Source organism: Beauveria bassiana (assembly GCF_000280675.1).
Source record: "Beauveria bassiana ARSEF 2860 unplaced genomic scaffold BBA_S00026, whole genome shotgun sequence".
Classification (NCBI taxonomy): Eukaryota; Fungi; Ascomycota; class Sordariomycetes; order Hypocreales; family Cordycipitaceae; genus Beauveria; species Beauveria bassiana.
This window is the reverse complement of record NW_007930861.1, coordinates 108,988-135,677: the sequence shown is the minus strand read 5'-3', so window position 1 is coordinate 135,677 and position 26,690 is coordinate 108,988. Positions and strand designations below refer to the sequence as shown.

The 26,690-nt window shown below is 54.4% G+C and overlaps 8 protein-coding genes across 8 annotated transcripts; 5 read left to right on the top strand and 3 right to left on the bottom strand.

Annotated features, from left to right (window-relative positions):
* Nucleotides 1-407: 407 nt before the first annotated feature.
* Nucleotides 408-2,051, top strand: BBA_07595 (heterokaryon incompatibility protein; the record flags this gene model as incomplete). Its single annotated transcript, XM_008602692.1, has 1 exon — nucleotides 408-2,051. One exon carries the CDS (start codon nucleotides 408-410, stop codon nucleotides 2,049-2,051), a length of 1,644 nt encoding a protein of 547 aa, XP_008600914.1.
* Nucleotides 2,052-2,311: 260 nt separating this feature from the next.
* On the bottom strand, nucleotides 2,312-3,225 carry BBA_07594 (uncharacterized protein; the record flags this gene model as incomplete). The annotated part of the gene is made up of 3 exons (XM_008602691.1): nucleotides 2,312-2,430; nucleotides 2,504-2,914; nucleotides 3,027-3,225. 3 exons carry the CDS (start codon nucleotides 3,223-3,225, stop codon nucleotides 2,312-2,314), a joined length of 729 nt encoding a protein of 242 aa, XP_008600913.1.
* Nucleotides 3,226-8,044: 4,819 nt separating this feature from the next.
* Nucleotides 8,045-8,549, top strand: BBA_07593 (stress responsive A/B Barrel domain-containing protein; the record flags this gene model as incomplete). Its single annotated transcript, XM_008602690.1, has 2 exons — nucleotides 8,045-8,128; nucleotides 8,319-8,549. 2 exons carry the CDS (start codon nucleotides 8,045-8,047, stop codon nucleotides 8,547-8,549), a joined length of 315 nt encoding a protein of 104 aa, XP_008600912.1.
* Nucleotides 8,550-9,924: 1,375 nt separating this feature from the next.
* On the top strand, nucleotides 9,925-12,139 carry BBA_07592 (C6 transcription factor; the record flags this gene model as incomplete). The annotated part of the gene is made up of 3 exons (XM_008602689.1): nucleotides 9,925-9,946; nucleotides 10,032-11,173; nucleotides 11,237-12,139. The coding sequence occupies 3 exons, from the start codon at nucleotides 9,925-9,927 to the stop codon at nucleotides 12,137-12,139; spliced, it is 2,067 nt and encodes a 688-aa protein (XP_008600911.1).
* A 343-nt stretch (nucleotides 12,140-12,482) lies between these two features.
* Nucleotides 12,483-13,121, bottom strand: BBA_07591 (mitochondrial enoyl reductase; the record flags this gene model as incomplete). Its single annotated transcript, XM_008602688.1, has 1 exon — nucleotides 12,483-13,121. One exon carries the CDS (start codon nucleotides 13,119-13,121, stop codon nucleotides 12,483-12,485), a length of 639 nt encoding a protein of 212 aa, XP_008600910.1.
* A 1,576-nt stretch (nucleotides 13,122-14,697) lies between these two features.
* BBA_07590 (MFS drug efflux transporter, putative) lies at nucleotides 14,698-16,398 on the top strand (the record flags this gene model as incomplete). The annotated part of the gene is made up of 1 exon (XM_008602687.1): nucleotides 14,698-16,398. One exon carries the CDS (start codon nucleotides 14,698-14,700, stop codon nucleotides 16,396-16,398), a length of 1,701 nt encoding a protein of 566 aa, XP_008600909.1.
* Nucleotides 16,399-17,513: 1,115 nt separating this feature from the next.
* On the top strand, nucleotides 17,514-24,650 carry BBA_07589 (nonribosomal peptide synthase, putative; the record flags this gene model as incomplete). The annotated part of the gene is made up of 1 exon (XM_008602686.1): nucleotides 17,514-24,650. The coding sequence occupies one exon, from the start codon at nucleotides 17,514-17,516 to the stop codon at nucleotides 24,648-24,650; it is 7,137 nt and encodes a 2,378-aa protein (XP_008600908.1).
* A 245-nt stretch (nucleotides 24,651-24,895) lies between these two features.
* BBA_07588 (beta-eliminating lyase) lies at nucleotides 24,896-26,247 on the bottom strand (the record flags this gene model as incomplete). The annotated part of the gene is made up of 3 exons (XM_008602685.1): nucleotides 24,896-25,703; nucleotides 25,795-26,053; nucleotides 26,169-26,247. The coding sequence occupies 3 exons, from the start codon at nucleotides 26,245-26,247 to the stop codon at nucleotides 24,896-24,898; spliced, it is 1,146 nt and encodes a 381-aa protein (XP_008600907.1).
* Nucleotides 26,248-26,690: the final 443 nt, after the last annotated feature.

The window sequence follows — 26,690 nt, the reverse complement described above, 5'->3', positions numbered from 1 at the left end:
TCGCGCCTACCGTCTTTGCCTCGTGAAAACAGATAGTTGTGCGTCACCAAAATGCTCATCCCTCGCATATAGCGCCGCGTTCGATCGTACCAGGAACAATATACAAACAGCCCAACATGGCCGGTTCCGATATATTTTCACGTATGGCGCCTTACGAATCCGATGTATGCACCGTGCGCTATCTTGTGCCTGATGCTGTGATCAAGATTGTCCCCGCTATCGACACCCTCCACCATCCAGCGACCCCGCTTAATCAAACGGCCAGCCTCGTGACGCGAGAAGTCCATGGACACTACCTAGAGTTGTATTCGGCGCCCGCCAAATTCACTTCGCTTTGCGCCTGCCATTCCTGCGTCTGTGCATCAGACTTGTTGTAACCAGCTTCAGTCGGAGCTTCTGGCACCAGCATGCGCCTCATCAATGTCGAATCTCTCGACATTGAGGAGTTCTTCGGTGACAATGTGCCGAAATATGCCATCCTATCCCACACCTGGACTTCCGAAGAGGTGACTTTGCAGGAATGGTCTCATCGAGAGGAGCCATCCATCTCCTCCAAATCTGGCTATCAAAAGATTCTGTCAGCCTGTCGACTGACTAGCGAGCACCACTTAAACTACGCATGGGTCGATACCAATTGTATCGACAAGTCAAGCTCGGCAGAGCTCTCAGAAGCAATAAACAGCATGTTCAACTGGTATCGCAACGCCCAAGCGTGCTTTGCATACCTGCAAGATGTCAAGTTCGACCCGGCAACTGCCGACTTTACTACCAGTTTTCAATCCTCGCGGTGGTTTACACGGGGTTGGACATTGCAGGAGCTCTTGGCTCCCGAGCTTCTTCATTTCTATGACAAGGATTGGACGCACATGACCGACAAGAAGCTTTGCCTCGACGCACTTTCCCGCGTCACCTCGATACCCAAGCGGGTTCTCCGGTGCGGAGATGAAATACGTGCGGCCAGTATTGCCCAACGCATGTCGTGGCTGTCGTCACGAAGGACGACGCGTCGTGAAGACATGGCATATTGCATGTTTGGTATATTCGATATTAACCTGCCACTGTTGTATGGCGAAGGGGATAAGGCATTCTCTCGCCTACAGGAGGAACTGATCCGGTCTTTTCACGACCATACCATATTCTGCTGGACATGGCCAGAGGAACTGACTCATACAGAATGGGTACCTACACTTGCACCATGCGCTGCGGCGTTTAGCAACTCCGGGAAATGTATCAAGCGATTCAATACTCGCGACATGGGTGATGAGTATCTCGAAAGTCCCGCCTTGTTGCCCTTGGAATATTCAGTAACCAATGTCGGAATTCATATACGAGCCCCGGTCCTCTATAGCTCCGAAACTACGTGTCTTTTGCTACTAGACGCAAAGGTGGAAGGCATGGACTCCAAAACGTGCCTTGCTATTCCACTCCAGCGCCCGAGCCGTAATCCGAGGTCACAGACATTGTTCTGGCGCACCATGCATTTGAATGGTCTTATTGCCGTACCACATCGCTGGGGTGAGCCACGCGACGATATGCGCCTCGCCAAATCGTCAGAAAGACCCGCGGATTACGGTCAAAGCAGTAAATATGGTTCCTTGTCTACCATATTGGCGCTTGGTTCATTGCCTCTTGCGCCGTTCCCAAAGTTTGCGGTGATGATGCTTTGCCGCGATCAGACCCCATATAACTGGGGAGGGATCGTGTTCCTGGAGGCATCTTGCATCCCAGGGATGTGGTGCCACAGAGTACGGGTGTTCAATACAGGCCGACGTGGAGATTTTGTCACCGTCACTGTGCGCGAGCGTAAAGGCGTACCGACGTGGGGCGTAACCGACGCCTCCATCGCCGAGCTCGAGCAGGGAGCAACACATGGCGAGAATCCAAGAAACGAGAGGTCGGAGAGACTATTAGGGTATGGCGATCAACCGGCCGAGAGCCCCTGGGATCGCCTTGTGTTGGCAGATGAGCTCGAGGTGCCTACTGCAGGGCTAGGTCCGCTCGCTGGTGTTACAATATGCCCCATGTTTGTGCGACAGGTACGTTATATGTAGAAGGAGCCAAGTATTTACTAGTGGTAGCATGTATGAGCTTGAGCAAGCGCTTTGATTAACACTTTATTAAAATTATCAAAAAGAGTATAGCTTGCATGGTATCGGCCCAGAGGGTACTACACCCAGCCTTGATGCCGTCAAGGTACAAATGTACAATGCAGAACGTTGATTCGAGAAACAAAACTCCTCCTACCCAACCTCGTTTGGCAGGCCCGGGATCATCAATAGCCATGGCATCACGATGCTTTGCCTTGTATAATCTACAGGAAGAGGGCAGCGGCGGCGGCACCAATCAGGCCAAGGGGCGAGAGGGCAACCATGTTACCGGCGCTGGGAGGCGTGGTGCTGGTGGGGGTGGAAGTGGCGCTGCTCGCGGTTCCTGTTGCAATTTGCGTGGTTAGTTACGTCGTCGCAGGTGTAATGGGTACGGAGGGTACGGAGGCGGGACTTACTGCTGGAGCTGGTAGAGGAGCTCCTGCTGGAAGCGCTGGAGGAGCTGGAGGCCGACGAAGACGACGAGGCGGACGTGGCCGACGACGTGGAGGAGGCAGACGAAGCGGAAGAAGAGGAGGAAGAGGAAGAGTCGGTGGTGGTGGCCGAAGAAGATGACGAATCGGCGCTGCTGGCGCTAGAGGAGGAAGCGCTGGCGCTGCTCGAGGTGGCCGTGGCCGTGGCCGTGGCCGAGCCGGACAGAGGCGGGAACGAAGTAGGGCCAGTGCCGGAGTACTGGAAGATGCCGGTGTAGTCGTTGTTGGCGTTGTCGTCAGCGGCGGTTGCGGGAACGGAGTTGTCGGAGACGCGGAGGCTGTAGCTGCCGGAGCCAACGTCGCTGAGGGTGATACTGGCGGAGCTGGTGGCGGACGCTATGAAAACGGAGTTAGTCGTGAGATTTCCAATTGCGGTCTCCCAATCGAGTGAGAGAGAGCGCGCGCGCGATGCGAGACAAAAGGGTCAACAGAGAGAGGGAAAACGTACAGTCGAGGACCTTGACGGGAACCTGCCTGTCCTTGGCACCCTGCATCAGGTACACGGTGCAGCCGCCGGTGCAGCCAGAGAGCTCGAGCGTGAAGGGCTTGCCCTCCTGGGGGTTAATCGCGGCCGAGTTTGTGATTTGCGGCTTGGCGACGACGCCAGTGGCCAGGGCGAGAGCGGCGGCAGCGAATGAGTACTTCATTGTGAGAATTATTTGAAGAAGCTTTTTTGGCAGAGGGAACGAGGAGCAGGGTAGAAAAAACGAAGGTCTGTTTCGAAAAGTTGTTTGGGGGAGAAAAGAGTGTGAGAGAGTGGAAGGGAGGAAGAAATCAGGCGCAGAAGCTTCTTAAACCAGGGGTGGGTGTCAGATTTTGGGGGAAGTGGCAAAGAAAAGGAAGTGGCCAAAAATGAAATTACAAAGAGGAGCACACCCCCCGTCGTCTACAATGATGATGATAATAATAACAATAATAAATAATAACAACGGTCCGGGGTGTGGACTGCCTGGCAGGCGAAGACGCCTTTGATTTTTTTTGCTCGACGCCGGCGCGATCCCAAAACCAGCAAAGCGGCCAAGAATCAGGAGAAATTGGATTATGGAAGTGGGGACAATGTCTAGCGTGTGCATCTCGCAGCTTCATTCGTTCTTCAGCCCCAAAGCCTTGTCGCCTTGAATAGCTCCAGGCGCGCTATCCGTACTTTATCTTGGTAATAGGAAGGAGGATCATCAAATGGGTGGGCAAGGCGACGCAAGAATGCGAACCATGCAGAATGTTTGTTCGCATAAGAGGTCCCCGCTTCTGTGATGAACCGACTTGTCTGTAAGTTGCGATAGATGAGCAGAGTTTGGGACTCCCCCCCCCATTGGGCGATCCGGGCCTGGACCGTGTAAATAGGGGTCAAGGTTTATTGGCCGCGTGGCGTTGCCCACCCACCACCACGTTGCTGCTCTGTGTTCTCCTCGACAACGCAAAACCCGGCATGAAGACGCCAAACTTGGTTGAAACGGGAATCACAAAAATTCCCAAGTAGAAGAGGAAAGAAACCTATGAGTAAATCGCTGAAATCGGGCTGCGGTTTCTGAGTGTGACCGAGTGCGACGTGTCGGCAATGCGGCATGGCGGGCTTGTCCAACGAGGCTGTCGATGGATTCGACACGCTGTCTGCGCCTTTTTGGGCTCCAGAATTTGGTTAATTAGCTCGGGGTACCTGAATCAATGGCCCCAATTGGCCCCCTGGCCCCTGGCCCCTGGCTCGTTACCCCATGACTCGAACCGAATGAGCCAACCACGGTCCACAAGCGGCAACACCTGCAGCCTGACGAGTAACGCTCTGTCAGTTTATAGGAGGTGCCTAAAAGAGTATAGCATGTGATGTGGAGCTAAACCGAAAAAGGAACGCGCGTCGTGGTCGGTTTGAATGGGGGCTTTTCCAACTATTTTTGCGCGAATCTTGTCATACCGGGGGGGGGACTACGACTGGAATGATGGAGCGTTACAAACTGGGAATGCGAAAGCAAAAATAGGAGAATTGATGGGGGGGTTGTTTGATGACGTCAGAAAAAAAAGAGATTCACTTCTTCTGTGAGAGGGTACTTGGATGAGGTTCTTAGGGACGAAAAGTACTTTGATAAATGGAGAAGCTGGCAAGGCAACCACGTATGATGGTGATGCATTTGTCTGAGGAATATGGTGCTAATGACGCTCCCTCCCATATGGAGATCAGACAAAGTATGTTTTTATTTCCAAAAGATCCTAAGTGACCCTGAAAGATTTTCAATGTCAAGATGCCACATCATTCGATGCAGCGTCCCCGCATATCTTCGCATTGGCCGAAATGAAGCGAACTTGGACATCGTCGCAGGAGTATATCGAGAATACAATGCAAGTTCTACAGGCAGAGCCATTCAAGGTGGTAGTCATAAGCCGGGCTTCCGTAAAAGGCTGAAATGGCCCTCCAAATCACACCCTCGGGTAGTTTTGACCCCCACTACATCACACGATGCCAATGGTCATTGTTTGCGAGGCTATACATCAGTATACAAACTGCGAAGCCTTATTTATATAAAGTTCCCGTTCGATTTTCTGAATATAACTGCAGGCTAATGTACAAGAAGTAGTCGGGACATGACCCATTCTTGTAATCTAGATGACGACGGAAAGTGGGTGTCACTAGTTTTTGGTGTCAACAGCTAGCCAAGCGACTACAATGTCAACAAACGCCAATGTCCAGATGACGGGACAACAAGCGGCTACTTCAAAGACTTTTGTAGCATCCTAGCTCGTGTGCGCCAATTTTTGCCATAGCAAGGTTATCGAATTCATGCGGCCGAGACTCGAGGAGAGAGTGCAACAAGACGTCATCGTCAGCCTGTCGATATGGGAGCCGGTGCTAGTTTGAGGCGACAAATGTTGGAGAGGCATTGGCACATCTAGGTGCTCAGAACTATGTGGCAAGTTGGGACGACTTTGACAAGGAGACTGGTGCATAAACGATCAGGACAATAGAGTTTTATGGGGACAAAGGTTGATATAGGCATTAGAAGGCGTGATATTGGCAGTAGCACACAAAGTGATACATTCTACTTGAATGCAAACAGAGTATCTGTATGCTTTGAGTAGGGAAAATGAGCACGGCAACGCGTGATGGCAGAGTTGAGGGCTGAACGCTGCCATGTTTGTGTAGCACGACATGGTGCGCAAGTGGCAGCAAGTCTGACGTCGAAGAAACGCCAGCTCTTCTTGTAAAGTCGAATTCATAAAATGCAACATTGAATTGATTTCTGAGTAGTTTTGATTACTTCTGTAATTTCTTCTGCTGCACCATTCGTTCAGTATATGAAGATTTCGATGAATCCGTTGGGTCGAGGCCGGACCTTGTGAGATCGTCGCGGTGATTTGCACGTCTCGTGATTGTATTCACATATTCCCCGTGCATCAAAAAAAAAATTGGTAGCAATATGGATATCACTTCGGGGTACCACTGGTATTCTGTAGAGGATAGCATGCAATCTGGGTGAACGGATTGGAGGTCAAGTCACCACTGGCGAGCTAGCTTTAACACCATCTAAATAGAAACCATCTGATAAGTCATGAGCGAAAGAAACAGCTCGATACTTATCTAGTAGGAGACAAATACCTTACTCCGGGAATCACAATTCTCGTACAAGCTTTTAATCAAAGTATCGTGAGCACGTAAGTTGAATGACGCGATCCTGGGTCGAGGGCCTGACACCGAATTGTCGCCGCAGTCGAATTGCCGCCGTAAACAGGCCACTGTGTAGAGTCAGAGACGACACACAGCCTCTCGATAGTATAAGAATCATTGTATCTGACAGGGAAAGAACAAAATGCAAACGCTGCGTGCGGCGGATATGGCGCATGTTGTGAACAGAAATCCCAGGCCACAAGCGCACATTCACGACGCGGCATCGTGCAACAGCTTAGGCTACTACGCGCCATGGTTCAGAACCGAAATCATCCTCAGATACTCTAATATTTGATCACCGTACATATTCTGGTTGCATCGGTCTTATGCCTTGACTGTCTTGGTCGACCAAGTGCGCTCGCACGTTTCCAGCGGAATGAGACGTTGATTGCGATGAGTAGCATACTAGTGTCGACCTCGCTGATGAGATGCGCAACACAAGAGGCAACCAGGTCATTTTCCCGGGTTTTCACTCGGCCACCGATACAAGACCGCATCCCTCGTATTCATCAGGTAAAGCGCCCATCTACACGGCCGCCGATCTGCACAGATTCATCTGACAAACCACCCCTCCCCCCTCCCCTCTTTGTCGATCACTGCGCCACGCGCCGAAGCCCGACTAGTCAGCAATCATCTCATTTGTAACGTCAACTCCCCAGCTGGCCAGTTATCATCTCAAGATTGGAGGGGAACAATGGCACTGATCAGGCGGTGATCAGGCGGTCCGCTTAAGCACGGCGGTCCGCCCGGTGACAAAAGGCTGACGGCTTGCTCCAAGAACTACTGAAGATGTAAGATGTGGCTTTGCGACCGGGTGCAGACCGCCTCAAAGCTGAACATTGACTCACAGGAGGCGGAAAAACATGTGCAAAACCTCGTTAGCCTCAGCTTCCCAGAGGCCAGTACCCGACTAGTCGGCTAAGTATGCCCGTGAAAAGTCTCCATGAACAAAAGTGGCAACATGGCATGGAATAGTAGATGCTCCGCCTACGGTCATCATTCAGCTTGATGGCGCGCAACAAGAACAATGCGCATCGCTCGGCGGGCAGCCGAGGGAGTCACCTACAGCGGCAACGCTAAAGCAAGCATCTTGACTACCAACATCGCCATGAAGAATCGGCCATTCTTCTCGAACACGCAACGTTTGCCAAGCTCAGCCACGGGTGCCGAGAATCCGTTGCATCTCGGTGGCGCGTACGATGAACTCGAGCAACCTATCATGCAGTTGCCGTTGCTGCATCAAGTCAAAGTACCCCCTCTTCCACACTAGATCGATGTCTAAGCCTCTTCGACTGCCGCCCTCGAAATGCATGGCTGATCAGCCGCCACAATATCGCCCCCCTTTGTCGTCTGACGCCTGCAGGACTATTTTTTCCGTTTTCATCCGCATCGCGAGAAGCCGCGCGGGGTATGTTGCGTAGCCGTCGCCAGCCGATTTACGTCTCGTCTCATCATACCAAGCCCTACGCGGCATGTCGGAGAAATGGAAAGGATGCACGGGAGCAATTAGTCACAATGATGACAGGGGTCGGATCGCATGAGCTTTCCACAGCTACCCATGATGCGGCGCTCCGGTACTTATTAGCTGCACCAGAATTGCAGAATAACCTTGGCAGCTCGTATCAGCTATCAAGACTGCTCTCCCCTTCTACCACCAGATTGGCCCTTTACATCTGCGGCCACCCGCCCGACCAAGTCGAAAGAATCCACCCTCTCTGCAACCAGCTCGACGCGGACAATCACCAACACCGCATCGCCTATCCTGTTTTACAGAATAACCTGCTGGACTAGTTCAAGCTAAATTCGTCGCAAGGATGGCTGACCGCGTGCACCGGGTGACCATGTTCAAAATCCCCGACAAGGAGAACCAGGCGAAGCTGATTGCCGCCTACGCCAAAGTCGACCAGACCAGCCAAAAGGCAAGTTCTCGCCCATGACTGCCCATAAACAATGATGCCCAATCTGCCTTGTGAGCCTTGGCGAGCTTCCCCGATTTTTGGTGCTCTGCTGGCCCGAGCTCGTGTGCGCCGCTGTCTCTCTCTCTACGTCTTGAGCTAACACACTGTTTTGCTATCACTTGTGCTACAGGACGGCAAGCCGTACATCAAATCCCTCATTGTCGGCTCTACGGAAGAGGACCCTCGGTCTCAAGGGTACACGTTGGTGTGCAAGACGGAATTCGCCAGCATGGACGACATGAAGTTTTACGACGACGGATGCCCTGCGCACAGCGAGTTCAAGGCTACTGCCAGGGGCCTTGGTGTCGAGGGCATTATGACGACGTACTTTACGCCAGCGCTAATTGGAGGATCGTCGTAGAGGAGATCTAGGTTCTACACGTGGCGCTTTGCAGGTTGGAGGTCGCCAGATGTAACGTCTAAGTAGTAGCTTAGGTGCTTTACATACAAGTCTTTGTCTCTTGATGCACGAGTCTAGAATACCGGAAAGTCAGAGGCAATGTAGGCACAGATATAGGTACTTGTGAGTTGTAAAAGTACAATTGAAGCTATATCAAAGTCAACAAGTATCGAAGATGTCACCGGATCCAAATCCACTCATCTATTTATATGTTGTTTTAGTCATTTATTGCCTGTCTATAGGATAGAGTATTACTACATTGCACGGGGCCATTGAATCCTGAATCGCGTTGCTACCTAGACAAGTTAATCGGCGAGGTGCAGTGTCGCATATCCTGCACTGCTAGCCTGGAACGCAGGTACACGTTACAGTGATGACGACAGGCTGAGTCGAATCGTCCAGAAGCAAGGGGCGGGTGCAGAGATGACACGTTCTTTTATTATGCATGTTTATATTTTTCCAAGACGAATTTGTTCCCGTTAGTTTCCTGGCCTAGCCGTTCACGACAGGATCATTACCGGCTGCAGCGAACCAAGGTTGGCTTGGAGGCAGGACTGACAAAAATTTGCTGCATTGGGGGCATTTTCAAGAAGAATTCTGAAGACTGATTCTGTCCATCGGACAAATAGTCTACCGAATTACTGATACGTACTACTGTGCTGTGCTACACAGCCACCAAATGTGACTTACCGTACTTGGTTGCAGAGACCCTGGATGGTCAGAACCCAGCAAGAGAGTGGGCGAAATCGAGAATCTTGACCGGATCGAGTGTCTGTCTAAATTTTCGAATAGATAGATCGTCAGTAACATGTCCGAATTTCGTGTGCGTAGAACAGTGGCATCGCCACATGGCAAAGCCGTAGATAGATACAAGGCTCTTGGCGTGGCGCTGGGCTGACGGCGCAACAAATGACTTGCAACTCAGCCTGGCGTCCTTTACCGCTTAAATTCCTTGGCCATGGTTCGTTTTCTCGTCCGTCTGAATGAAAACATTGAGAATCCACCAATCCACTCGTGAGCATCATGAATCAGGCAATGAGGAATTTGGCCACTTCAAGACGGTCGTTGCTGGCTGGGGGCCATGAACTTACTATCCATCATTCAGCGCCCGTACGCCACCAAACGCCACATCAGACATGTCGCTCGCTTCCATCTCCCCGTCTGACCAGATTCTTTTGTCTCTTGCCTCTGGCGAGGCTTTTCGACGTTCATAACAGCGGCGCCATCGCAATCCCATTGCACACATTCCGGGTTTCTGTTTCTCAGCCATCCTTCTCTACGCGACGACTAGTGCCACCTTCCCTCATCCATTCAGTCATTGCCCATGGTTGTCGGCATGCAGCAAGCTGGAAAGCCCGGTACGTGAGCCAGCCCCCCATCATCTCCCAACGTCCGCCACCATCGTGCGCCGTCAGCTAACCGTTCATCTCTTCCCACCCCTAGCGGCTCGAAGCCTGCACGGTTGCTGGACTTGCCGCGTTCGACGCAAAAAGTGCGACGAGCGCAGGTCCGTCTGCACGCCCTGCGCGTCGCTAGACCTAGAATGCCACGGCTACGGCCACAAGCCCGCTTGGATGGATAATGGCGCCCGGCAGAGGGAGAAGGCGCTGTTCTTTAAGCAGATTGTCTGCGAGAAAAAGGCCAAAAAGGGTAGGCAACGCGCCCAGACCGTCTTCATTGCCCAGTCCCCTCATGACGCGTTTGGCGCCATGCAGGCGGATGTTGCCGCCAACATGATGGACCTGCACAGCGCCTGCGCGATGCCGCCGACGGAGTTGAGCTTTGAGCAGATGCACGCGCAGAATTTAGCCATGGCGGCAGTGGCTGACCCGGCCGAATGGAGCACGGCACCATCCAGCGACATCACCACCGAGTCGGCATCGCCCTTTTTTGGCGGCTCCAACGACTACTCGCCTAACTCGACAGGTCTTTACCATAGCATGGACGCGGGATCCGGTCCCATGTCTTCAGCGTTTTTTGCGGACACATCCGGTCCGGAATCCTCGAATCTCCTTGGGTTCTCAGATGCAGAGGTGTCATGGGGAGACATCTTGACTGGCTTCGATGAGTTCCTCGACACAGCCTTTCATAAAAACGACGTGTCTGCAGGATACGCATTGCCAAGCGAAGCCACGGGGCCGCAGAACAGCGTGACGCAACAAGCGCCAGTCGCCGCTGCGGCCTTGTCCGCATGGCAACCAGCCAAGGACACGTCCGAGGAAGAGGTGCCCGAGGAAGAAGCCGAGGATGTCATATTCATGCACTTTCTAGACCAGGTGTTTTATCTGCAGTACCCGTACTACCTGTCGCGCGACGGCCGCGAACGGGGCTGGCTGTTTTCGATACTGCGGCGCGTAAAGCCAGCCTACTACGCCACGCTGGCGCAGAGCGAGCGTCATTTCCTGGCAACAGTGCCGCATATCAACGGTATCGCCAACAGCTTGGCGCGACGGCGTGCGGGAACGACATACTATGAGCTGGCCATCCACGGGATGCGGTACATTATGGCGGGCATCAACGGGCGTACGAGCCTAGTGCAGAGCATCGAGGCGTTGACATCACTTTTGCAATTACTGTTTTTGGAGGTGAGTGGCCCATTTCAGGAAACAATCTCGGGAAACTACGAGCTAATGTCGACTCCGTCATAGGGTTTCATGGGCGGGACAGAAAACTGGAAAGATCTGCTACGGGCTGCAGCGACATTAGTGCCTGCGCTGATTACCGCCCGACAGTCCACGACGCCTCAGAAGGGTGACGACATGTGCAGTCGCAAACAGAATCGTCATGCGGGACTATCACCAGAGCTTGGTCGAGCATGCTGCGTGATGCTCGGTTCGTTTGTCTCCCTCGACATCATTGCCGCCGCATCCACGCGAGGCGAGCATTTTCTGGACATTGACCACGTCAAGGAGCTCGAGAATCTAGGCACCTCTGTGCAGAGTATGATGGGATGCAGCAATTCGACCATGGCGCTCATCTGCCAAATCTCAGCACTGGAGCGCTGGAAAAAAGATGCGCAAGCCGCCCACAAGTTGTCTGTTGTTGACCTCGTTAGACGCGGAGCCAAAATCGAAGATCAGCTGCGCCAGGAAATGGTGGGGAGCACAGGAGTATCAGCCGAAGCCGGGCTATCGCGGGAATCGTCGTCGGAGCTGCCGGCGCGCCCAACACACCCCGCAGTCAACAGGGTGTATGTGCTGGCCGGCACCATTTACCTGCACTCCATCCTGTCAGGGGCGCACCCGCACCTGCCGGAGATTAAGCAGGCCGTGGCGGCGGTTCTTGAGGCGCTGATGGATCTGCGGAGCTCTGTGCTGCTGCAGAGCCTCTCGTGGCCGTTTTGCGTGGCGGGCTGCCTGGCGACGGAGGATCAGTACAGCTCGTTTCGGCTCCTGTTCTCGGCCACGGCGTCGTGGGACGCGACGAATGGAACTTGGACAGAGGCGTGCAGGATTATCAAGGATTGCTGGTCAAGGAGGAGCAATTCGGATGAGGACTGCGACTGGGCATTCATTATGGATCAGGATGGACGTCATGTTTTACTTCGATGATGTGAATGGCTGCACAAACAACTGCTTCTACCAAGCTTTTCTGGCCTCGATTATGTCAGTGGGCATACGACACTAGCTTCTACCAAAGCTTTTATGTCTCGATCATGTCAGTGGGCACACGAAGACTGCTTCTACCCGGATTTTCTGTGCTCTTGGGCTCATGTTGGTGTATTCACTCCTAGACTAAATGGTGCTGATCCATTTTCATCCCTACATGTCGCCTCGCTATGCGCACTACCACCTGCTTCTACCTAGATGTTTAGTGCTCGCGGTTTGTGTTGATACATTGCTCCATTTCTCATAGACTGCGCTACTTTCATGACCATGGCCGCACTCCAGCTTCTCACTCTGCATTTTTGTTCTTGGTGATGCGCATGGCAATGTGCTTCTCGAGGTCGGGGATAGGGGGGTCCTCCTGCACGCGCAGGCCAATGGTCATGCGGGCGACCATGGAGAAGAAGCCGAGCACGATGAAGACCTCGACAATCTCGTCGTCGGACATGAGGCGGCGAGCCCAGGCTATGGTCTCGGGGGTGTTGGTCCACGTGGCGAGCGACTCGTCGAGGAGGGTGATGAGGCACTGCTGGCGCTCGGACCAGATGCCCATGGCGAAGAGCTCAGCGGCAGGCAGGCCCTTGCGCAGGGCCTCGATGCGGTCGTCGCCCATGCCGTTGAAGCGCGAGACGGGCTCGTTGATGCCAAAGACGTACTCGGCGCCGACGGTGCTGGCCATGCGCAGCACGATGAGCTGGTAGTCGAGGATCTGGATCTTGCGCGTGTCGCCGCTGAGCAGAGCCTTGAGGAGCTCCATGACGGGGACAAAGAGGCCTGGGGAGCGCGCGAGCGTCGCAAAGACGTTGCGCTTGATCTCAAAGTTGCGCAAGAGCTCAGCGTTGGCGTCGTGCTCGGCGTCGGCGTTCCATATGTCGATGGGGGGCACCAGGGGCTTGCCGTCGGTGATGGAGTGGCCTTGTTGATGCATGATGACGCTTGGGGTTTTGGGTTTGGTGATGCGAGACGAGGTTGGTATAGACGACTCGGGGCTTTGTTTAACTGAGAAGGGGAAGAGTGGTCAAGGTGTGAATGAATGCCGGACTGGTGATGGTGTCGAGGCTGATGTAGATGGCCCATCGAGGGCATTTATCAAGATGTTTTTTTCTCTTTTCTTGCCGCCATGGTTTTCGAAGAGTTGTTGCAATCATCATGCCGCCCGAGTAAGCAATGTAGAATGCGTCGCGCCATAATGGCGGCTGAAGTTTGTGGTTCGTGGAAAACTAAAAAATCATGAGAATGTAGTAAGCAAACATGCCACCTAGATTGGCGTGGAAAGGCACTTGATGCAGATTAATCATCAACATCATGCCAGATGGAGATTCGGCACCAAACGGCGAGCGGTGACGCTAGTCTGTTTTGGGCTAGGACCCTGAGAAACCGGGGAGATGGCATCCCCGCTAATAACCGCCGGCGCTAACGCTAGTCCGCTTTTGGGTCATGGTCTTTTTTCTTACTTTATGTTAACTGGTAAATAATCAGGACAGGGGTAACTAGTCATGGCAAATTGTGTTGATGGGGTGCCCATGTGTAAGAATAATCTCATCTCCCGTGAGCCTTTCTTTGGGCCATCCCTGGCTTAGCATCTGATGCGCTGCATTACGCCTGACACATTGACTGACTGGGCATCAGCCTTGTCAGGCTAAAGGGCGCTTACAGTCACGATGTACGGAAATATTGGCACTGATAGCGCCAAGTCTTGGATGCCATGGTCATCAAGTCATCTTAGATGCTGAATGAGATGGGAAACCCTCGATTTTCCACCAGATAGCGAGCTCATGGACAGAGCGTCGGCCACTCTACCTCGAGGTAGGGCTGATGCCAAAAATAAGCAAGAATAATGGATACTTTACGCAATGCCTTGTTATACGTATCTGTTATTATTCAGTTTGCATATTAAGCATATCTTGATTTTATTCTATACTTTTGATGAAGCTTATCCTGTGCTTCTTGCTTTTCTGTTCTATGCTATAATTACTCCTGGTGGCTTGGCGCCACCCTAGGGGTATAGAACGCATGGCCAAGATGACAAGCCCCGGCACACTAGCGATGAGATTGCTCGTTTTTAGCAGATCATCGGCCGCCCCCAACTCGATATCGCCTCACACCCGGACCACTTACCGCCGCACGCCCCCCCCTTTTGACGATGTTGCTACTGCGATCTCCTTGCCCGCCCATGCTGAAAATCAAGAGCATATTTGACCAGATTGAGAAAATAAGAGCTTAGACGATGACAAATTGCTTCCAGGGTATTGTAAGCAAGGGAAACGCCTCGAAAAAAAAAACCCCCCTTGTTCACTCTTGCAAAACCTCATCTTTGTCCTATACAAAGCTCACCCAAGAAAAAAAAACTGCACCTCACACAAACCACATGTCGTCTTTTTAAGAAAAGAACTCTTCTATAGGCCACAGTCAATTTGTTTTCCTCATCATTTCGAGTTCTCGACCAATTTTTTTCATTTACGTTTTTTGACCTCGGAACCGATCGACTGAAAAAAAAAAAAACCATGGAGACGGAAACCGAGTCTGGCAGCCTGGCCAAGAGCGGCGATTCTCTGCCTCGCCAGCATTCGCCCGACTTCGATGAAAAGAAGATGGAAAGAGGCTTGCCAGAGCAGCAGCAGTCGGAAGACGCTGTGTCTGCGCCGCCGCCGCCGCCGCCGCGCGACATGCCCGGCTGGAAGTGGACGCTCGTCATCACCGCCATCTACAGCTCGCAGTTTCTCTTTGCCCTCGACAACACCATTGTGGCCAACGTGCAGCCCGTCATTGTGCAAGAGTTTAACGCCGTGCAGAAGCTCTCGTGGCTGAGCGTCGCCTTCCTCATCGGCGCCGCGAGCACCAACCTCGTCTGGGGCAAGGTCTACGGCCAGTTCAACGCAAAGTGGACATATCTGCTCTCGGTGCTCGTCTTTGAGATTGGCTCGGCCATCTGCGGCGCGGCGCCCAACGTCGACGCCTTCATCATTGGTCGCGCCATCTGCGGCGTCTCCGGCGCCGGCATGTACGTCGGCCTCATGACCATGATTGCCCTCAACACCACCATGCAGGAGCGTCCCGTCTACGTCGGCGGCACCGGCCTCGTCTGGGGCCTGGGCACCGTCCTCGGCCCCATCATCGGCGGCGCCTTTACCGACTCGTCGGCGGGCTGGCGATGGGCCTTTTACATCAACCTCGTCATCGGCGGCCTGTGCGCTCCCGTCTACGTCTTCATGCTACCCAGCAAGGACCCCCGCCCCGGCGTGTCAGCCCTCGACCGCTGTCGCCAGTTTGACTACGCTGGTGTCCTTCTCATGATTGGAGCCTGCGGAAGCTTCGTCATGGGCGTCTCCTTTGGCGGCGTCACGTATCCCTGGAACTCGGCGCGCATCATTGCCCTCTTCTGCGTCTCGGCCGTGCTCTTCATTATCCTCGGCTTCCAGCAGGTCTACACCATCTGGACCGACACTGTCCGTCGCGTCTGCCCGGTCGAGTTCTTTGGCAGCCGCACGGTTCTGATCCTCTTTGTCATGACGGCCGCCGGCGGCTGCGGCATCTTTCTGCCCATCTACATGGCACCCCTGTACTTTCAATTCACCCGCGGCGACTCGGCGCTGCAGTCGGGCGTGCGTCTGTTGCCCTTTGTCTTCCTCGTCATCTTCACCATCACCACCAATGGCGCCATGCTGGCGCGTTGGGGCATGTACATGCCCTGGTACCTAGTTGGCGGCATCCTGGTGTCCATCGGCGGCGGTCTCCTGTACACTGTAAGCCTCACCACGTCCGTCTCCAACGTCTACGGGTACACCGTCATTGTCGGTTTCGGTGTCGGCATGTTTGCGCAGGCGTCGTACTCGGTCGCCCAGGCCGTTGTCAAGCCCGAGCTTGTGCCCTCGGCCATTGGCTTCATCTCGACGGCGCAGATTTTTGGCATCACCCTCTCCCTGGCCATTGCCAACGCGCTGTTCCTCAACGAGAGCGAGCGCGGGATCCACGAACTACTGCCCGACGTTCCCGTCAAGGAGATTGCGCAGACCATTGCCGGAGCCAAGTCGGAGCTGTTGCACCAGCAGAGCCCCGAGATGACGGCCAAGATTCTGACCGTCATTGTCAATGCCCAGAGCAAAACGTATATTTTGGTTATTGTCGCGGGCGTGTTGGTGACTGTGCTGAGTCTGCTAATGAAGCGTGAGAGGCTGTTTATTGGTCATGGGGCTGGCGGCATGTAAAGTGTGAGGCTACGAGGGAAGGAGCGGCTTAGGCCGGCAGATGGGCGTGTTGAAGCAGATACCCAGATGGATGTAATTAGCATCGATTGACTGCGAAATCAGGTTGTGTCATGTGAGAAAATGGGTGTTTAGTGTCACTCTTGCCATTTTGCCACATTTCACCGTCTTTAATTGTACGAGTACGAAACCTTTGTCATAGAACTGTCGGTTTCATTCATTCACGTCTGCCATTTTCTCCATCTAATTACTCCGCCGTAGTAGTCCATGTGAGCAATGGTGAAGGCTAGGATGCCATGGCTTTGTGAGAATACTTTTGGCAGACAACAAGTACACATCGTCAAACTGGCGGTGATACCTGGCTACATAATTGGCTACCACAATAAGCCTACTGATTTCGTGAAGAGAAATAACAGATTTAATTAAAACCTAGTTGTAATTCTTTTAGCAATTCAAAGTTGGGTCTCATCAGATATGAAGCTTGGAATCGTTTTGCCAAACCGTCCCATTGCTACCAACTCGGCAAATGACCCAACTGGACTGCCAAACAGCCTAAGTACTGCTAGCACTCATTAGTAATAGAGTATCTCAATAGATTACATTTATCCTCATGCTAATTTTTTTTCTTTTTTTGCTGCACCAAATTTGTCGTTGGGCGTGCCGCCGAAGCAACATTACCAGACCAAGCTGTGCCGTCCAGAAGCAGCCTAGCGTTGCCGCCAATGGGCGTGCCGATAGAAAGTCCACAGCCCACGCCCTAGGTCAGCCCGACGATCAATCTTCACACCCTTCGACGCCGAACCCGTTGTGTGGCTTGCCTCTCGGCTTCGTCCGGCCGCCCGATGTCATCTGCATCATCAATACAGAAAAACAACATCGACAATACTCTGTCAGACGACGCAGCTGAACCCACGGCGTTGGCTTGGAAGGATGAGACTGCTTTTTGCGCAAGCTCAAGCGCTGACCTCGCGGGCAATGGGACTCGGGAAAAAGCCAAAACTGGGAGGTGCACTGCCCATGATGCTGAAGAATAAAGATGAAGACTGCGCTGTATCTTGGGGCAGAATGTGTCTCGGATTACAAAGCCAATCTACTGCATTGTACCATCGACCAGGAATATGACGGCCGATCACCATCTCCCCCGTCGCGTCGGGCCGCTCGGCTCTGTCACTGCCAAGTCTGTGCCATCCATCTCCGAGAAGCAGCAGCATCATGCCGGTCATGACAGTGTTGATGCCCACGATGCAACCATCTTCTGGCGGGATCAGTTCCGTCGCCTCGCAGCCTCGCAGCCGGTGCTGCATGGCTTCCCCTTGGAGCACAGCTGGCCCCGCTCCGAGACTGCCATTGTCGTCCCGGACGGCCTGCTCGAGCAGGCCGTTCAGCTATGCAGCCGCTTCAAGTTACGCCTCGACGACTTGCTGTATGCAACTTGGGCCATTGTCGCTGCCCAGCATACAATCTCACCCGCAGGAGAAACTGCCGTGGTGTTCACCATCCCAGGTCGCAGGACTACCCTCGATGCACAAGGTGCCGACGCTGATGAAGATGCACACGATTTACCGCTTGTTGTATCCGTCTCTCAAGATGCATCGATTCTGTCACATATCCGCCATGTGGCCGACGTGGCGGACCAATCCGCAGCGAATAGGGTTCTCGGCCATGACGAGATCCTTCGACTCGCTGACGCCTCCCGACCACAGGTCAAGCTCCGCGTAGACTGCAAAGACCCGGCGCTCGCACACAACAGTGTCATGTCTACTGACGACAAGTTCCCGCTCGTCATCAATATTTGCACATCGCCGCTCTTCAAGTTGAGCATGCGCCATGACGCAGGACTCGCCAAACTTGATGCGCGCCTACTCCTCGAGCACTTTGTCGCCGCTCTGGAACATGTTGCCCGGAACGTCAAGTCTAAGCTCTCTGCCGTGCGTATGATTTCACCCGTCGAGGAGTTCCTTCTACACGAATACGCAAAGGCCGCCGTACCTGCACAAACAGGCCTTTTGCACCAGCTCATAGAGACACAGGCGCTGCGCACACCCAACGCAGATGCTGTGCAATTCGAAAATGACGAACCAGTGTCCTATCTTACATTAAATCAGCACGCGAATCAACTTGCGCGACATCTGCTGCAATATAGACCTCGTTTTGTGGCCGTGCACATGCGCACATCCATCAACTTGATAATCTCCCTTTTCGCCATCCTAAAAGCTGGCGCTGCATACGTCATTCTCGATGTCGACGCTGCGCACTCGCGCAAGGCCATGATGGTTGAGGACGTCGCGGCTGACTTTGTTCTTGTGGACGAAGAAACACGCGGACAGTTCCCTGCTGAATACGAAATTAACCAAATCAGCACGCTATCCCACCAGCACAACACCAGCAACCTCTTCCTTGTCCAGCAGCAAACTGATGTTGCCTACGCCATCTACACGTCTGGCTCGACTGGTCGACCCAAAGCAGCCCGTCTAGACCACCGGGCCGCGTACAATGGCCTCGCGTGCTTTCCCCGTGTTGAGGGTCTACGCCAGCTGCTCTTCTTCAACCCTGTATTCTCAGCCGCGCAGCGATCTATATGGGCAACTCTCACTGTGGGCGGCTGCCTTTGCCTGGCAGAAAAGAGGAGCTTCACCGTGAATCTGGCCGACACGATACAGAGGATGGCCATCAGCTCGATAGACATGACGTCCACGACGGCGGCGCTCATCACGCCCGACCAGGTGCCAACGCTGAGACGCATGGTGCTTGGCGGCGAGCTGGTCAGCCCCGCGGTGGTCGAGACCTGGGGGCACAGGGTCCAGCTATACTCGTCATACGGCCTGAGCGAGTGCACTCAACTCAACTGGCGACACAGGCTACACTCGGATGCTGGTTCTAGCGCGCGCGTCATCGGCATGCCATACGACACGACGACGTCGTATATTGTTGACCCCAATACAATGGAGCTGTCGCCACTGCTTGTCCCCGGCGAGCTGTGCCTCGGTGGTGCGCAAGTTGCCAGTGGCTACCTCAACGCGGCAGAGGAGACGGCCAAACGCTTTGTCGCAAATCCTTTTGGCGATGGAAAAATATATCGAACAGGAGACATGGCGGTGCGCCACGCCGATGGGTCGGTTGAGCTGGTTGGCCGCATCGACTTCCAAGCCAAGATCAACGGCCAGAGAGTTGACCCCGCCGAGCCAAACTCGTTTCTTCAGAAGCATGAGTCTGTCAAGCATTCTGCTGTCGTGCCTTGCATAATCAACAACAAAACTGTTCTTGTTGCTGCAGTCGTGACGACCGAGGATAAAACTGCGTGGCCCGACACGGTGCGTACGCTGCGCTCGTATCTTGCCGAGCAACTGCCCGGATACATGATGCCGACTTTCTGGGTTCCCATGGACAAGCTTCCACTGAATGCCAACGACAAGGTGGATGTAATCGGAATAAGAAACATGGTGGAGGAGTCTGCACGTGCGGGGACACTCGAACGTGGTGCTGGCGCAAAGCAGGCTCACGATGCCGTATTTAGCCATGCAGAGGCTGTTATTCGCGCCCTCTGGTCGGAACTTTTGTCACTTCCACTAGAAGCGGTAAACCTTCAAGATTCCTTCGTTTCGCTCGGCGGTACGTCGCTCGAGGCCATTCAGGTCGTGTCGCGTCTGCAATCGCAACATGGCCTCACCATGGCAGTGGAAGACATGGTGTTGGATCATACCCTAGCCGAGGTTGCCCAGCTCGCTCGACAGGAGGCGGTATCTACAGGCTCACAGGCTCCCGCGCCATTTAGCCTGCTCAGACAGACGCCGTCCGCGGAGCTCCTGGGAATCAAGGTCACCGAGGTGGAAGATGCGTTCCCAGTCACTGCGCTCCAGGAGGCTGTTATTGCCAATGCCATCCTAGGCGGCACAACTTATGTTTACAGCCGCTCCTATGGTTTCCGTGGATACAGCGAGCAGGAAGTCACTCGTGGCCTGCAGTCCCTGATGGAGTCGCAGCCGCTGTTACGGACTACTTTTGTCCCCCGCGGCACGTCTTTTGTGCAAGTCATCAAAAAGACGGCGATGCTTCCGCTGATCGCCACCGATATCGACGCTGAAACATACATTAGGGACACGACGACGCATATCATGCGCGCAGGAGAACTCTGGTGGCAGGCTGCCATCCTCCCCGGCCAGGTCCTGGTCATCACCAGCCACCACGCCCTCTTTGACTACTGGTCCAACCAGTTCATCCCACAGGATCTGTCGTCAATACTTGTTGGAGGAGCCCCCGTGATGCGAGGTAAATTTAGCAGCTACGTCAAGCATCTGCAGTCACAAGACGTTGCAGCCGCAAAGGAGTTTTGGAAGAGCCATCTAGACGGAGCGCGCTCCGAGTCCTTGGGCCACCGCACACCCGTTGAAAGCACGGTGACGGCGTTGCTGGGGATGGACTTGAAAAAGACGGCATCCAACCTAAAAATCACGCCGAGTGTCTTGCTTTACGCCACATGGTCTCTCGTCCTCTCGTCCGTGCAGTCCACCGATGATGTCGTCATGGGTGTTACTCTGTCTGGTAGAGATGCACCTGTCCCAGGCATCCTGGAAATGGCCGGACCAACACTGATGATTGCGCCTCTGCGCGTGCGAGTTGATAGCACCAGCTCTTTTGCCTCGCACAGTGCTCACGTCCAGCGAAATCTCTGGGATGTTGCCGCACACGCTCATGTCGGTCTGCGCACGATTTTCAACGTCACCGGCCAGTCCCGCGACCTGTTTGATTCCATGGTCAATTTCTTGATCAAAGTCCCGCACCCCAGCACGACTGGTGGCCTCTACGAGTTGCCTTTTATGAATCTCGGTGAGGTAGAGCATGCCAAACTTGAGTTGAACAATGAGACCCCGGATCGGATCACGCTGGCTTCTACATTGGAAAGCGGCTTTGCGCAGAGCTTGGTTGACCTGGTAGTTCATGTACTTCAAAGGGGTGCCGAGACGCCAAACACTTCTGTCAAGGAGCTGTTACCGATGACAGCCCTTTCCGAGCCTGAGCTGCCTAGTTCTGAAATGTCGCGTGTCGTTACGCCAGCATCGACCGTCGTACATGATGCGGCGCCATCACTCACCTCGGATGACGAGATAATGCTCGACCAATCGTGGCCATACACGTCTCCCGATCTCGGCTTCTCTGCCGTTATGCGCATGGCAGCCTTGCACCCGTCACGCATCGCGGTCCGTGACCTTTCTGGAGAAGACATCACGTATGCAGGTCTCGCAATCAAAATCCATCAGTTCGCTGGTATCCTTCGCTCCCAGCGCATTAAGCTCGAACAGGTCATCCCGATGCTCATGGAAAAATCCATCAACACAATTATTTCCATTTTCGGCATCCTCGTCGCTGGCGGTGCTCTGCTACCCCTTGGCCCAGAAAACCCTAGAGATCGCAACGTCGGCATACTCGATGACTGTGAAGCAACTCACGTCATCACCGACAGCCTGAATAAGTCCTTTTTTGACAACCTCCCATACAAGGCTATTGTTATGGACGATATTGACTGGGACAGTCTGCCCATTCAACGCCCCATCACACCTGGCTTGAACCCGGACTCGCTTGCCTACGTCATCTACACCTCTGGGAGCACCGGCAAGCCAAAGGGAACGCTCATTACCCATGGGGCGCTAGCGGCTGCGACTGAGGGCATCATTGACACGACAAATCTGAGGGACAATCCGTTTCGCATCCTATGGACTCTCAACTACACATTTGACGGATCTTTCGACGGCCTTTTCTCTGCGCTGTCTAGCGGTTCAACTCTGTGCGTGGCCCCCCAGAACACCATTGTCGCCAACCTAGCCAACTTGATCAACACAATGGAGGTTGACCGCGTCAACATCACGCCATCCATGGGCACCCTCTTCGACCCAGACGACGTACCGCACCTCAAGGTCCTCATGACTGGCGGCGAGGCCATCTCGCTTCATATCCTAAACGTGTGGGCGCCGCGTGTGGTTGTCTATAATGTCTATGGGCCGACAGAGGCTACCATCTGCATCAGCACCAGCACCGTGACGCCCGGGATGAACCCTCGCAGCGTCGGCCGCATTTTCAAGTCTACGCATGCCGCCATCCTCGACCCCGACACCATGAAACCCGTGGCGGATGGCGAAGTCGGTGAGCTGTGCGTATCTGGCCCCCAGCTGGCGCGCGGCTACCTCAAGCGGCCTGACGCCACGGCCAAGGCGTTTCGCTTCGTCGGCGGCAAGAGAATCTACCAGACTGGCGACCTGGCAAGGCTTCTACCAAGCGGCGAGGTCGAGCTTCACGGACGCAAAGACGGCCAGGTGAAACTCAATGGCTACCGGATCGAGCTGGGGGAGATTGACGCCTCGATCGTCAAAAGCGGCTCTTTCAAGACGTGCGTAACTGTGATGGCCACCGTCCTGAAGAAGAAGCAAATCGTAGCATTTTGCTCGGATGAGGATGCACATGCGGGAGAGGACATCCTGCTACCCGCAGACAAGGCTATTGCAGCCGACCACATCACGGCGCGTCTCACGTCGCTGCCCAAATATATGCTGCCCACTGTGTGGCTCCCGGTGGCGACTTGGCCGCTCACGCCCAACGGCAAAGTGGACAAGAAGCGGCTGCAACAGATGGTCGAGGAGATGCCGATGGATCGTCTGAAGCAATATCTCCCGCGCGAGGAAAAAACTGCTGTGTCGGGTGAGCAGGAGCTTGTCCTGCAATCGATATGGGCCGACCTATTCGAGGTCGCGGTGGAGAACATTCATGGCGGAACTACGTTTCATTCTCTGGGAGGCGACTCCATCTCTGCTCTCAATCTTGCCGGTTTGCTGCGTAGGGAAGGCTTCGATATCAAAGTCAACGACTTGCTCTCCGCTCAGACGCTGCAGATTCAAGCCAAGCTGTTGTCCGAGGAGCACAGGATGCAAGACAAGGCAGGCGTGGTGCAAGAGCTGCCTATATATGTACCAGGGCCAGAAATCTACACGCGTCTCAAGGAGCTAGATGTTGCAGAGCAAGATATTGAAGACATCTACCCCTGCAGCCCTGGCCAGGTAGAGTTCCTCACGCAAGGCAACAAGAGAGAACAATTCTGGCAGCTCATGACTATACGAGAACTTCCAAAAGATCTGGGCTTTGCCCGCTGGGTCGAGCTGACGACGATGCTCACAGCACGGAACCAGATTCTGCGCGCGATGTACGTCTACGGCGAGGAGGGCAACACGGCGACGGCGGTGCAAGTCATCCTCAAGCAGCCAACTCTAAACCTGACCTATCAGTCTTACGCCACAGAGGCCGAGTTCAAGGCTATTGTCGAGGCGGAGTGGGATCTTCGCTTCGATCCGGCCAAGGCGTTTGTGCGGTATACACTACTTACAAACTCGGCCACTGGCACCCGCCACATTCTCATCAAGCTGGACCACGCGTCGTACGACGGAACGCTGCTGCACATTTTTGACGATCAGTTCAAGGCTTTGAACCGAGGTGTTGCGCCCCGCCCCAGCACCGAGTTTCGCGACTTTATCGGGCACATTAGAGAGACGCCCAAGCAACCGCAGCTTGACTACTGGACGAGCCTGCTAAAGGACAAGATATTCGACTACCCCGCCCGTGCGACGAATCCCAGGGTATGCCGGTGGGAGCTGTCCAAGATTGGCAAGGAGATTGGCGTCGACGAGACTGCACAGGCTGCGGGCGTGACGGCGCCAATTGCTTTCCAGACGGCGTATGGCTTGCTTCTGGCGCACCTGAGCGGCTCCCCCCACGTCGTGTACAACAATCTCGTGACGGGCCGCAACGTGCCGCTCGACAATCCGCAGCTGATTAACGGCAACTGCGCCAACTTTTTGCCGTTTGTGCACAGCGTCGACGACGCCAAGCCGATGGAGGCGTTGCTGCAGGAAACGCAGGCGTCGTTTTGGCGGACGACGGAGAATGGGCTCGTGTCGCTCGACGAGATTTACGGCGCGCTGGGCGTGGACAGGGACGCGGCGGCGGCCAAGTGCCTATTTTGCTTCCAGCCGTTTGAGCCGGTGGACACGACGGCGGCGAGCGGGCAGGACCACATGCGGTGGATCGTGATGAAGATGAGCCGCAACACGATGCACTTTAACTATGCGATGCAGCTCGAGGTGGTCAAGGGCGCGAGCAAGGGCGAGTACGTTGTCAAGCTGGGGTTTGATGATGGCGTGTTTACGGTGGACGAGGCGAGGAGCGCGTTGGCGTGGTACGAGGAGTGCTTGAGGGGAATGTCGGGGAAGGTGTAGACAAACAGCAAGTCATGAGAATGGGTTTCGGTAAAGAAGGGATAGACTGGCGTGATGAGAATTGGGAAGGCGTGTAGATTGGTGAGGCAACGGATAGAGTGTTACACAGTGTATAGAGCGTCATATAACGAGCTACGAGTTTAGAAGTCAGCACATTTAGCCCTGCTATTATACATATATAGAAGAAAGAAGTATACCGTCTTTTGAATTGGTCTACCCTGCTCTTACTTGATTGTCGGCAAGCCTCATTGACTCGTCGATTGCGCTCCCAAAACCTTTTTAAACACCCTCTCCAGCCTTGGCAGCACCTCTGCCTCATTCTGCGCAATCTGATAATGCGTCACCAGCCTGCCCCCCGACACCCTCAGTCCCTCCTCGGCGCACGCCTCTGTAAACGCCTCCGCACTGACGCCGTGCGCCTCAAGATCAACCCAGCACATGTTTGTCTGCACGGGATGCACCAGCGTGCCCCCGCCCAGCGCCGTCCACGCGGCCTCGACTTTTTTCGCCGTCTCGTGCGATGCCCGCAGCAAGCCGCCGGTAAAAGTCTCGTCGACGGCGACGCGCGCCGCCGCCGCGAGCATGCCCGGCTGGCGCATGCCACCGCCGAGTGATTTGCGCACCCAGCGCGCGTGCGTCAGGGTGGCGGCGTCGCCGACAATGATGCTGCCGACGGGGGCGCCGAGACCTTTGGAGAAGCAGAGGCTTATGGTGTCGAAATGGGAGCAGTATTCGGCGAGTACAGCGGAAGGAGAGGAAGAGGAAGAGGTAGAAGAGGTGGAGGAAGAGGATGTGGCGACGGCGGCTTCCCAGAGACGAGCACCGTCGCAGTGAAGTCGGATATTGTGAGCGCGCGCAAAGGAAGCAATGGAGGCGACGGCGGAGAGGGGCATGACGGTGCCGTTGAGTGTGTTTTCGAGGCTGATGACGCGGGTGGGACAGGCGTGCACGTCGGAGCTGAGGATGGCGTGGGCGGCGACGTCTTCGACGGTGAGGTGGACGCCGTTGCGGGGGACGACGGGCTTGACGGTGGCGCCGGTGAGGGACGAGACTCTGCGGCGCGGGGAAGTTTTTCAAGTTAGATGGTTACAATGTGTGCGTGTGTGTATGTCTCGAGAGTAGAAGAAGAAGGAGAAGCACTTACCCGCCGGCTTCGTAGAGGATAATGTGGGAGCGATGATCCGCCAGCACGCCAAACGGAGGCTGCGTCAAGAGGCTCCGTAGGGCGACTTGGTTTCCCATGGTCCCAGACGTGACAAAGAGGCCGGCCTCTTTGCCGGCGAGCTGCGCAACGTGCGCCTCGAGGTCGCGCGTCGTCGGGTCCTCGTTGAAGACGTCGTCGCGCAGCGAGCAATTCGCCACGGCGGCCAGCATGGCCGGCGTCGGCACCGTCATGACATCACCTGCAAAAAATATTACAACTGTTTAGCTTCTCTGCATCAAAAAACCCCCCTGGGTGTATAAAACTCATTCTGCTGGGGAAAAAAAAAGGAAAGGGCAAAAAAAAAAAAAACATACTGCGTAGATCAAGTGAACCCGCGCCCTTGACGCCAATCCACGCACCACCGTCCTGCTTCTTCTCAACGTTGCTCGCCATATTCTGTCGTTTATTATTACGCTTCGCACAGCTAGAGGAGAATGATACCCTGGCTGCTTCAATTCCGCTTCTGCCAGGAGAAATAGTGTACGACGGGAAAAAAAGACTTGATTTTTTGCCGCTGCTGCTGAGCTGCAACAGATCGCGGGGCTGCACGCGCTTGATATATACTCGCAGAGCGCTCAGCTTTAGTCCACTCATCTGGTCTTTTCTTTCCCACGCCCTGCTTGTAGATGCAAAGGCGCGTGGGGGGCGTTCCGACTCCGCTTTGACAGCGAACAACTTTGACAGCAGCAGTCTACTGGTACAGGTCGATAAGCTGGTGGGTTTCAAACTTGTAACATGAAGGATGCAAGCGGCTTTCAATTGGGTAGGGCTGGGAAAACATGGGCGAGGGAGAAAGGGGGGGGAAGAGAGGGCGCCGCTCCGGATCGGACGCGGGT